General features: G+C 29.6%; 1 protein-coding gene across 1 annotated transcript; it reads right to left on the bottom strand.

Moving 5' to 3' along the window:
* Positions 1 to 1,199: 1,199 nt before the first annotated feature.
* On the bottom strand, positions 1,200 to 4,283 carry LOC125423950 ((-)-germacrene D synthase-like). The gene is made up of 7 exons (XM_060819188.1): positions 4,140 to 4,283; positions 3,486 to 3,774; positions 2,986 to 3,358; positions 2,676 to 2,894; positions 2,363 to 2,501; positions 1,664 to 1,912; positions 1,200 to 1,568 (listed from the first exon to the last, which is right to left on the bottom strand). The coding sequence occupies exons 1-7, from the start codon at positions 4,242 to 4,244 to the stop codon at positions 1,260 to 1,262; spliced, it is 1,683 nt and encodes a 560-aa protein (XP_060675171.1). The 5' UTR covers positions 4,245 to 4,283; the 3' UTR covers positions 1,200 to 1,259.
* Positions 4,284 to 13,115: the final 8,832 nt, after the last annotated feature.

Raw genomic sequence — 13,115 nt, 5'->3', positions numbered from 1 at the left:
TCAATTTAACAATTTTTAACCAATATAAACTTGCCATTCAAGCTAAACATTATTGTTTACAGCAATTTTTTAGAACAATGTTTAACTTACATATGTGCCATGTTAATTTTAATAGTCCATATCCCCATTAAATATGCTCTTATATATGCTGGCTTGATGAATATTATATTAAATATTTATCAAAATTAACCATTATAGTTTTAATCCTTAAAGAAATTTGCAAAGGGAAATTTAATTTTGTAAGGAGTAATTATGAATTTGGCCATTCAAAATTGAGAGAGAGAGCGGACAAAAAAGTGGTGGGGAAGAGGGAAGGAGGGGGTAGGGGGAGGGGGGGAGTAATTCTTTGTTAATTAGTTTTACTTCCCAATCAAATTAAATATAAACATGATCCAAAATAATTTGTTTACTAAATTTTGATTGTCAAATGATGTGGCAGCTTATTAATAGTTGAAAAAATCAATAATGCCCTAAAATTATGAAGGGTAAAACCAATAAAATAATACGAAATCAAACTAATACAAAAAAAATTGGTTAATAAATTTTGAGTCTAGAATTACGATTTAAAATTAATGGAAACAAAACAAAACAATTATGGAATGCGATACTTAAGTATGAAGAGGAACATCCATTTTAGGAAACCATCGGCTAGCTTTGGGATGTATTAGAAGCTATCCAAAAGAAAGACATCCAAAAAATTATCCAACCATTTTAAAAAACAAGTCAAAAATAATGTGAAGAGTGATACTATAAGTACTAAATTTTTTTATCAAAATTTTGGTAACCAATTATGTGATAGTTTTTTTATGATGTTAAATTGATATTGTCATATATATATATATAGGAAAGTAAAGTATTTAAAAGATATTAAAATTTTGATAAAATATTTTTGTCACTCTAGATTTATCTTATAAGGTTTAAATATAGTATTACAGGTCCATCCTACTAAACTGAGAAATGTTCGGATTTAGATCCTTTTGTGGGACAGTACTTGAGTTTTTACAATCTAATCCAAATTCCAAACAGAATTATTGGGTTTGTGTGAAGCTCAATTACTTGTAATTAACTCAATCGACTTGCGTACGACAATTCTCTTCCACACAACTAAATTTCTTAATAGGTTTTTTAACTAAATATTTAGAATTTAATATATTCTTGATAATGATTATTACAACTGGCAACATTAACTTAGACCAACTTAGAACATTAAGACCGATAAACTGCTAACAGAGACCCATAATATTTATAAAAAAGCATCTTCAACGAATCGCTATGGGATGTTTAAGCAATAACTCAACTTGGTGTTTGAGTTTATGAGGATTGGTATAACAATCATCATCCTTGTACACAACATCTGTCACCCTTGTAAGATTCAAAATCCGCTCCAGCAGAGGAAATGCTACAGTACTACCACTACTACCTGGCTTCTTCAGCAACTCCTCGTTTATATCTTTCCAAGCATTATCAACTTCTTTAGCCAACATTTTATTTGCCTTTTCTTCATCAACACCATGTTGTTTCATGTAACATTCTACAGCTGATGCAATGTGTGGCCTCTTTTGCTCAAACTACAACATGCCATATTTATATATAAGAACAAATTTCGCATGAATCATTAGGAGCTTGCAATTGCATTTTGTTAATTAATTATAAATTAGCTTACCTTATGGGAGACCATGTCATTCATTAGTCTGCCAATAACCAATGAAGCTTCCATGATTTTTGGTTTATTGCAGACCCAATCGAACACCTCTTTTGTAGCGATCTCACCCATCCCAATAAACGAAGAGGTTATGACAAGATTATAAGTAGCAGTTACTGCTGCCACCGACATATAGTCCTCAAATGTTGGGGTGTACGCATCATGAAACCAAGTGGCTTCAGTGAAGTAGGCTTGCACAAGTTCTTCCATCTAAACTCATCGAAAGTCGAAGTTATTTATTTAAGTTTATTATGTCAAAACTAACAATTTATCAAAGAAAAACAATATATATATTTATTCATTTAATAATCGTTCAATAATATGGATGTCTATACATTTTTAACGTGTGCATGTTTTTTAAAACAATGGTCTTTTAAGAATTATCATCAATATTATTATATAAAAATGATGATAGTTTCTTTAAAATCCATCATTTATTTATGTGAATGTCCATACTATAAAATTATCATACATATATATGTATATATATATATATGTATGTATATATATACAAAAACTTTTAAATTATACTCTTTTATATTTTTTGTTTTTCTTTTTTGTTGAAAGATTAAGCACACATGAAAGATAAAAGAGTACTATTTTAATCAATTGTTGAAGATTTGAAATAGAATGTTCAAGGGTGAAAAAGAAATGGCTCACTGCTTTTTTTGCATAATGCACACAATATGATCTTCCTTCCTTCGTAGTATGCTCCTCAATATCACTGAAAATGTCTAAAATTGCCTTATATAGCAACTTCATGTAATCTGGAAGGACATGTATGGCACTGACATCCCATCTGCGAAAAAAATAAAGAAAATATTGCATTATTATCTTTAAGGAGACGATTTTCTTAGTTGGAAAGAAAGATTGAAAAATCAAATAGGATTGAGCAGAAAATTAGGGTCAAGCAGAAGTATTGGATCAAAGAATTTCTAGCCGAAATTTTAGCTAAAACTTAAATTAATATAACCTTTTGATTTCTTCTGTAAAGAGCTTCAGTTCTTCATATGTTCCATGAGCATCATAGGTATCATCTAGTATGGATATCATAGTGATTACTTTGGTAGCTAACTCTCTTGCAAGGGAATATTGTGGTTCAAAGTACTCTCCCAATATCCAAAAGTACAATTCTACCACTCTGTCTCTTGCATAAGGCAGCTTTCTTTGGAAGTCCAAGTTTTTCCACCACCTATGCCACACATTATATATTAGGATGCTCTTTGATTAGAAACAGAACACAACATGCTAGATATATATGATTTAGAAAGTTTCATACTTACCTTGTCATGTTGCTCACCTCTTGTTGATGTAATGCTTGTAGAACGTTAAAATCCAACTCTGCCAACTTCAACAAAGTTGGGTTGTGGAAATCTTCTTTGGGATAGAGAGAGATGTAATGCCTTGTCTCTAACCTTGGTGAGTTTTTACGGATGGGTCGGTTCAGGGAAAACGTGACCTTTTCCGAGAGGTAGGGGCTTATGCTACTCACCATTGACTCAAGATGAGTGGTAGTGAAAGCCATGACTTCGTCAAGAATTTGCTCCCCTTGTATGCGAAGTTGTGCTGCCTCGTACAAACTTAGCATGCTCACCACATCAATGGTTAAGGATGCCATAAAGTTTCCTTCTCCGTCCTTAAACTTGTTAAATACATCTGTCACAATGTGAACCAAAAAGCTAGTGTCAAAAAGATATATATATATATATATATATATATTTGGACATACCCATAGAGACATATATATATATATATAGAGAGAGAGAGAGAGAGAGAGAGATACCACATGAAGTATAATAACCATGTTGCCTAAGCAAACGAAACCAAAGAGCAATGGTACAAAGGTCATCATGCTCTGAATTAAGAAAGCCAATATTAGAGTATTTGTGGTGCATGTTTTCTAATATTTCATTAATCTCCCTCTCAAAATGGTAAGAAACTCCTAAACGTTGTACTGCATCAATCAGCTCCAATTTATGCAAAGGTTTCTTGTGAGAATCCATTAACGATCCTCTTACTTCTTCCTTCAATTCTTCAACTTGTTGCCTCATATTCTCAACCGACACCGTTTCCTACAGTGGCAAAACAAATTAATTAATTAATTAGCAGAAGAAACAGAAAATATATAATATTATATATATATATATATATATATATATTTATCACATGTTGCATGATAGAATACTAAATTAAATCGGGAATTAAATCGGGCGCATCTCACATCAATATTCGATAGCCCAATACATTTTTTTATTATTTTGTGTCACCACTGATAAATAACAATATATTTCAATATCAGATCTATATATACATGTATTTATATTATATATATTTAAATTCAGAGAAGAATTGGAAACTGCATGTATATAAATAAATAAATATATATATATATATATATATATCTATATATATATTAAGCAATAAAATATATATGTACCACGCAGTGAGTGAGGAAATAATCACCCCAAATGCTGGGCTGAAAATCTGCAGAGGGACGTTCATTATTCTTGGTTGATAAAACAAGAACTTCTTGGACCGACATTCTATGACTAATTTAGTAGATGGAAGTAGGTGTAGTTGCTTGGTTGTTTGGTGGGACTTAAAAGCTTGTTATTTACGTATTTATATAGGCGGAGCCAAGAATGCTGTTTAGAGGGTCCTATATAAATAAAAGCAAATTAAGGGTTGAAACCGTAATTTATCATTTTATAAAAAATATTATATAGCATTCTTATTAATAATTTAAATATTTCCTAACATAAAATGTTGTTAATTTTTTACAATAATTTTTTTTTTATGATTATCAAAAAAATCCTTTACATGGGATCTTTTTATTTAGCCAAATTCAAAGAGTAAACTAATAAAAATATTTTCCATAACTCTATATATTGTTATATTTTTGTTGCCACGTTAAATTATAGATAGAGATTATAAAAAAAAAAAAAAAAAAAAAAAAAAAAAAAAAAAAAAAAAAACAACTCTTATGGTTTTTTATATGGTCTTTGTCAAGCTACCGTGGCAAAAAATAAACTAGATATTGTTAAAAAGATTGTTTAGCTGTTGAATAGTTTTACTTACCAAAAGAATCTTTATTAAGATATTTATAAAAAGGAAAATATAAATATATATATATATATATATAAATCAATATCAACAGTTATTTTTTTTTAAGAATATTTATGTATGTACACATTAATTGAGATTTAGATAGAAACAATAATTGAAGAACGACTTTTAGGTTGTATGTTTATCAACTAAACATGTATAGCATATGGACTAAAAATCCTTCCAACCTCCGTATCACATAAATAACGAACCATAAACGCTCTGAAAATGCTCCAAGAGAAGAGAATTTATAGTTCTAATACCAAAGTAACTCTAAATCCCATTCCCTTTGAATGTAGTAAAATACCCTTTTGTTATTTTAAAATCCTAATCATTAAATTTTCTTTCTCTTTTTATTTTTATTTTTTATTTTTTTATTTTTATTTTCTTAAACTTCTCAACCTTGCATTAGGAGAAACCATCACTTTTGATTGACCATCTATGGCTGCCAAAAGACTCGTAGTAGAGGCTTAGCATAACTCTCATTTATTTTTTCAGAATAAATCTCGTGTTTTTTTACTCTTAATTAATTTATTGATTTTGTAGTTCAAAGACCATCCGCCACCTGAAGAGTTGAAGAGTACAACTCCAAGTCATCATATGCCATGTGCAAAAAATTTGCCATATCAGCTTACCATTCTATTTTTTTTTTATTTTTAAATTTTTGGATTTTGAAAAAGAAATCCTTCTACATGCACACCCTTTTCTTCTTCCTAGGGCCATGGCTTCTGATTTCCTCTTTCATGGCAAGGCTACCTATCAATGGCTCTAGGCTTCTTCATTTTCATTGAATTTAAACTAGAAAAACTGACCCACTTACTTCTATAAAATTGTCACTGGACCAAATACTTCAGCCGTCATAATCACCCATCTAAACATTGCAAACAATCACTTGATAGATTTCAATGTTGTGGTGGTGATGGACAAGCAGTTGATAGTAAATCTAGAGCTGCCCTCCAAATTTGCAGGAGAATTAAGAAGCTATTGTTTTGGTGAATGTTCTACTTTGGGAACAATCCGATGAGATTTTTGCAGAAAGAAAAAAAAAAATGCTGTTTACAGGCAAAGTCCACACTTTACAGAGCCAATAGATTGGCAATGAAATTTATGCTCTCGATTGCCACAAAAAATAAAATAAAATAAAATAAATAAAAAATAAGAAAAAGAGGAAAAATACGACAGTTTTCTAAAAAATGGTCGCTAAAAATGAGAAAAGTTGACATTTTTATAGAAAAGCATCAACTATTGTAAGATTTTACTAAAAATGTTTATGATAGCCGACGCTTTTATAAAAAAGTGCCGACGCTTTTATAAAAGTGTCGACTATTCTCCTTTTTAGCCACAGTTTGTTAGGAAACCGTCGCCTTTTTCCTCTTTTATTTTTTATTTTTATTTTTATGCTCTCAATTTCATTCATTGAAGCCCTTAACGAGCTCTCCATAAGTCCTTGGAAAAAGACAGAAAAAACACCAATTCACTCAAGGTAAAAAAGGGACCCCACCAAATTTCATCATCAAACAGTAGCCCACCATCCAAGCCTACTTCTCTCCCCCACACCAGCAAGCTTTCTGCATAACACTTTTATGGATTTATACTAACATGATAAGCGTGAGAAGGTAAAAGAGAGAGGGACAAGCATAAAATCAAAGAGGGAAAAAGAAGGTGAAAGTGGGACCCTTTTAAACGTGCATACACTAAATCTCTAGGGGGGCTGTCCACACTTTCGGAAAAGAAGGTCTTCATTTTACAGCATAACCCACTACTAGTCTTCCCATGGGTTTAAATTTTTTTTTTTTTTTTTTTTTTAAAGAGCAAAACTGAACCAGATTGAAGTGGAAAAAAAAAAAAAATTAATATACAGAAAAACACCAAGCAGAGGAAGGTCAGCCTTGAAGCAGGATTTGAGAATTTTGAAGAGGTAAGGCTGCTCTCATTATGTCAAGTGTTTCTCACGTGAATCAGTATGTCATCCGAACCGTCCATGTGATCAGTTTGAAATCGAATAGCTGGCCATTTTTCCACATCTTTAGACCGCACCATTTTGATCAGGTTACACTTGATAGTAGAAAGACTCTACATATATATACATATATGTATATAGGATTTTAATATAGTAAGGATGACAAGAAGTTGGTAAGGACATTTTATGTAGAAAGTCATGCCATTCATGTTGATTTCCACATAGAAAAACTAAATTATCAAACTAACAATTTATAACAATTATTATATGTTTACAAATATGATGAGTTGTTACTTCCGATTTTAGGTTTTATATATATTAAAAAAAAAATAAAGACATATTTACATGGTGTATCTTCCAAATAAGTTGTTTGGTTTGTCTGCCTAATAAGTTGTCTTTACTAAAAGATCGTCATCATATTTTTACTATATAGATAAATATTTTGGAGGATATATTCAATTTGGAATTTAAAATTTTTTTAAAAAGTTAATAATCTAAGTGTATTTAATTTAGATTTTATAGAAATCTATAAAATTAAATAGTATACAATTCATATTTTAATAAATTCTATAAAATCCTATTAAAATTCAAAGTGTATTTAGTAAACCATATAGAATTTTTTTTTTAAAAAAAACTAAAAGTATTCAAACAGTTATTGATTTTAAAATATATTAAAAAATAATAGATTTTAATGGATTTCATGAGATTTTAGGAAAAACATGAATAAAAATATCTATATAAAATCATGCCTGAATTCAAATAATTTCCTAAGATTCTTGCAAATTTTATATCGAGTTTACAGAATTCCATAAAAATTTATGAACTCATTTTAAATTCATCGAATTCCAAATTGAATATATTCCACTTTGTTTGAAAAAACAAAACAAAAAAATATATTTTTGGTAATTAAAATACATGACGTTGTATAGAGTTTAAATGGAATTACCAAAAGAATTTCTCCTAATGCTCAGTTTGGAAAATATTGAAATTGTGAAACTTATAATTACTTGGAAAATTAAAATTTTCTTGTACTTGGATGGTTTTTAAGATAATGAAATTGTGGGTGTGAGATAAAACTAAATCTTATAATGTGGAAAAATAAGATGGAAAATGAATCCACAAAAAAATATATATTTTTTAAAATTCTCTCAAAAATTAGTTTTCTATATTTTTAAAATGATAGTTTTATTCCCAATTTTCAAAACACAAAATAATTAATTACTTATAAGTCCTAATTAATATTTTGATACAAATCAAACACTTTGAAAACTAAGTCATAGCAAATTGACTCTTAGGAAAAATGATTCTTAAGAAATTAATTTTTAAAAATCAGTTTCCTTTAAAATATTTACATATTTAAAACGGATCTAATGTCCCCGTTTGAGAAGTGTTAAAATTGATGGGAATTTGAAATTTTTTACTATATTTGGATGACTTTTAGAAGAAGAAAATTGTGGATCCAAAAAAAAAAAGAAAAAAAAAAACTAAATCTCACAAGGTGAGAAAATAAGGTATAAAATAAATCATCCAAAAATATCTCATTTTAAAATTCTTTGAAATACTAGTTTTATATGTTTTATTAAAAGATAATTTTATCTTCAATTTTTAAAAGACAAATTAGTTAATTATTTATAAATCTTAAATATCCTCACATAAACCAAATATTTTGAAAAATAATTTATATGAAATTAGATCTTTAAAAACTGATTTCAAGTAAAGTAATTTTTGAAAATTAATTTCTTTCAAAATTTTGACACTTTTTAAACAGAGTATAAAAAAAATAAAAATTGTAATAAAATAATTAAAATATCCTCAATTAACTATAGCTGGAAAATGAACTAATGCAAATAGAATATCAAAAGTTTCTATAAATATTAACTGAATGAAATATTTTGTTTTCATTTATTTTTTGGAAATTAATATTCAGTAATAAATATGATAATAGGAATACTTATCACTAATATATAATTACACCTGTTATGTAATAATTAATTTAATTTAGTCGCTAGTTTGAATAATGTTTTATATTTTACTGATAGAATTTATAAAATGAAAACTGCTTTATGAAAATTAAAAGCCACCATAATGTGGCTAGATCAATGGCCACGTCAAGATGCGATTTCAATTCGTCCAGCCAATCAATCAGGTTAGCGTGAAATATCTTGATTTCGTTCTTTATAAACTCATTGATAAGCATTTTTTTGTTTTTTTTTTTTTGGTTTTTGGTTGGTTTTTCCAAAGAGAGAAAAAGGACAGCCAAAACGTTTTAAAATTCTATAAAGAGTTTTCCAGACCAAGTAGACTATTAGTCCAAGGTATCTTTGAAACTAAGATATAAAATCGATTATGATTGCAGTGCAGACAAAGTAGTGAATCAGCGTTATATGACACGTATGAGAAATTGACGCTGCTGTGGAAAATCTTTCGTGAGTTTATCTCTTCTAGTCAAATGTTAATTGTTGACAATAACCAGGTGCATATGGTACTAAATACATAAAAAGAAGGGGAATAAAAGGTGCTGAAATTCGTTTATCTTTTAAAAGATGACATTCTTCTGTCTTTTAGAGGGAGTTGTTGTGCCATTGGATCAATCCCTTTCTATTGGTAATATTTGATACTCCCGGAGTACTGACCACTCAGTACTGCTACGATTCACCAATTGACACATGTCTTACCCTTTCCACTTCAGACAGCTCCTTCACTTGTCCGTTTGCTTCATTTTTCTCATCACTTCTCGAGAAATGGCACGGCTGTGTAGCGACCCATTTGCGAGCTATGTCGTGAGATTTAAGTGCAATTGGAGGAAGGAGAAGGGCTGAGCCAGAGAGAGGTCTTTCAAACAGCAATATTAGAGATAATAAGAGAAGCCTTTGCTTTGATGCAAGGGCTCCACCTGGAAGTCTCTTAATAAAGTTTGGAATTCGAAAGTGGGAAAAGAAAACACTGAATCTATTTTAAGTGATCTAAAGGTGTTAGATGTCCAAAAGAAATGGTTGAATAATTTTGGAATTTTTAAAATATTATTATTATTATTATTATTTTAGTAAAATGATTCTTTGGTCCAAAAATGAGGAAGCTCGACCTTATGGGTGATATGACTGTTTGTAACAGGCCAATCTAGCAAAATTCACTTTGAGCATTTTTTTTATTTTTTATTTTTCATTATTTTTTTCTTTTATCTCTCCTTGTTTTTTTTCTCAGGTGTAAAAGGGGAAACAAATTTGGACTTCAAAGAAAGGAAAAAAAAAAAAAAATGCAAACAAATATGCATATGAGAAGTAAATGGCAAACAAACTACAAAAAGATTAATAAACTCATATCCATATTCTCTTGTGCAGTTATAACTCTTGATTTTTTATATTCTCGAAATGAAGAGTCACCATTTGTCTCCTTTTTTTTTTTTTTTTTTTTTTTAACTCTCCATTAAGAGATGTAATTGAGAGGATATTTGGTATATTCAAATCTAGATTCATAATTTTTAAGTCTGCACCTCTATTTCCATTTAAGACACAAACAGAGCTAATTTTAGCTTGTGCAGGATTGTACAATTTTCTTCACAAAAAATGTTGTTTTGATGAGTTTCCGATAGAGCTAAATGATGAATCTCCATCACCGTTATTGACACAAGAAACCGAAGGAAATAATTTTGAGGGGCTATTTGAAAGTCAAGAGCAACAACGAGAAAATGTTAATGAATGGAGAAGTACAATTGCTTCAAATATGTGGATGGATGCCCAAAACGCAAGAAATCAAAGTAATGAGCAATGGGTTTTTTTTTTTTTTCTTAATAAAATTTTGCATATAATAATAAATAATAGAGATGATACATGATTATTTGATATATTTATTTAATTTTATTATAATTCATCTTATCAGTGTTGTTTTTTTTTTAAATAATATTTCAAGGATGATATTATTAAATTTAATATTCATGTATATGTTGTTTACCTATTTATTAATATTTATTAATTTGTTCGATATCATAAATATTCAACAATGCTAATGATATGATAAAAATGAATAAATAATAATAATAAAAAAAATCCTACTTATAGTATAGTTGTTTTACTAAAATAAATTATATTATTCACCAAAATAGTAAAATAAATTATATAAAAAATTTAATCATTAGAATTTCATAAAAATCTGTTAAAGTTTATAATATAAATCCCACAAACTCCATTAAACTCCATATAGGATTCTGATAAAATCCACGTGGAGTCTATAGAAATCCATTAAAATTCATAAATTCCATCAAGCATATTAACTTTTTTAAAATCTAATAAAATCCTAATTAAATACACCTCTTGAAAAAGAAAAAAACTTATAAAATATTTCAAAACAAATAATAGTAATTCATTTATACTCATAAACAGTAAAATAGTTATTTAAAATAAAATAATTATTTAAAATTTATTTTTCTTACTTTTTGAGATGCAAAGGTAGAAATTAATGAGTCTTTATATTCTAGTTCTACTAACAAATTCCTCTCAATATATAACATAGCTAGTCTATTCAATCTCTTATTTGAATACTTGGTCTTAAATAAGATTTGATTAATTTTAATTTTGATAAACTTCTTTCAGCGGAAGTTAAGGCTTTATAAAATCGTTTAGTCACATGGGTATGGGATGATGGAGGGCTTTGGGTATAAATATCTTTTATTGTTGAAGTTGTGACGTAACGACAGATGTCTACTCTGAATATATATATATATATATATATGAAATGCCAGATGGACTTGAGTAACGACCTTATGTCAACTATGTCCAATCTCAACTCTTACAATGTTAAAAGGATTATGCCAAATCCTTACATTGGAATGACCTTTTTTTTAAAAATTATTATATGCTATTATTATTTAAAAAAAAAAAAACTTTTAAATCTTCCCCCTCGCTTTTTTTTGCTTGAGATGATATCAAATTAACATAATAAAATTCAATTCTTTTTGGCTAGGTCATTTTTTTTTTATGATGAGATAATTTCTCAATGTGCATCATTTAATTTAGATAAAGCTTAAGTCGTACCATTCTAAACTAATTGTTATTATTCTAACCATCAAACTCACAATTTTAATCGTATTCTCCACAATCTCTCAACAATATTTTTTCATTTTTTGGGTACATCCCATCAACAAAAATAAAGTTACAATAAAATTCAATCAAGACACACATAAAAAAAGAACATAATAAGTAAATAAATCAACATCTTTTATTCTATATCAACATTTCGAGTGAATACTGCTATTTGCCAATTCCGAAAGCAAATTAACTAGTCATAAAATGTCAGGATATATTCAAGATTTTTTTATCGGAATCCTAAATAAGTCCTGACTAGAAAAATACTATCAAACTTTCTTACAGAAAATCCGAAAGCATTTCTTCTAGGCCATGTTTGTTTCATCGGATTGGACAGGTCAGGACAAGACTGTGTCCCAGTCCGGTGTTTGGTAGCAACATTTTGAGAAGGGGACATGATGTCCCAAACAGTAATTCTGTCCCATGCCAGTAGGCCAAATCAGACCCTTTCTACACCTGGGTCACTTTTGTCCCAAACTCGCCGAAGCTCTTCTCTCCCTCGCTGGTGTCTCTCGCCGAAGCAACTCCTCACCGGATTGTGTCAACAATCGAAGCATCTCTCTTCCTTGGTGAACGATCGTATTTTTCGCTAGACCTCTGCATCTCTCTAAGGAACAAACACGGCCGGTGAGTATGAATTTTTGCATCTCTACATCGCTTTTGTTTTTCATTTTTATACCCATTTTCTTCAACGTTTATTGGTTCATGGCATGTATGGTTAGCTTGTCCTGTAGCGATTCCTTCCCATCGATTTATAGGATTTTGGTGCTGGTTTTTGTGTTTTTGTGATTGGGTTTCTTTCGTGGATAATCGTGGCTAATGGGCATAGAATTGAGCTGACTGTGAGCATAATCGGGGTTGTGTCTGATGCTCTTTCTAAGTACCTGGGTTTGTTTGTGGTTCTGCCCAGTTTGATATGGGGGTTGGTTGTCTATTATGGGCCCATTGTTGTGTTCTTGGTATTCGCCAGTTTGAATGGGAAGATTGTGCCATGGGAATCCAATGGAGAATATACTTGTGTGTAGAAGCAAGATAGTTGGGTGCCTGCTTATTTCGCATTGGCAATTCTTACAATGTTGTGGTCTGCTACTGCGATGGTGGAGGCGCAGGTGTTTGTGATCAGTGGAACTATTTCACAGTAGTACAGAAGGCCAAGGTCAGTTGTCCATAGTTAGGAGTTCGAATTTATGAACAATTTTTTCATAAAATTCCGATAGTATATTTTATTTGGCTATTGAAACCTTTCTCTTTTTCTTTCAGATTGAGATTG

Source organism: Ziziphus jujuba, chromosome 7 (genome assembly GCF_031755915.1).
Source record: "Ziziphus jujuba cultivar Dongzao chromosome 7, ASM3175591v1".
Taxonomy (NCBI): Eukaryota; Viridiplantae; Streptophyta; class Magnoliopsida; order Rosales; family Rhamnaceae; genus Ziziphus; species Ziziphus jujuba.
This window is presented reverse-complemented; position numbering and strand designations above follow the sequence as displayed.

Bases quoted from the DNA above. Each gene is read 5' to 3' on its own strand.
- LOC125423950 (XM_060819188.1), bottom strand. From the start codon at position 4,244: ATGTCGGTCCAAGAAGTTCTTGTTTTATCAACCAAGAATAATGAACGT. The intron at 1,913-2,362 runs GTGAGCCATTTC...CGATGAGTTTAG, and splicing joins TGCATTATGCAAAAAAAGCA to ATGGAAGAACTTGTGCAAGC. The intron at 1,569-1,663 runs GTAAGCTAATTT...GGCATGTTGTAG, and splicing joins ATGACATGGTCTCCCATAAG to TTTGAGCAAAAGAGGCCACA.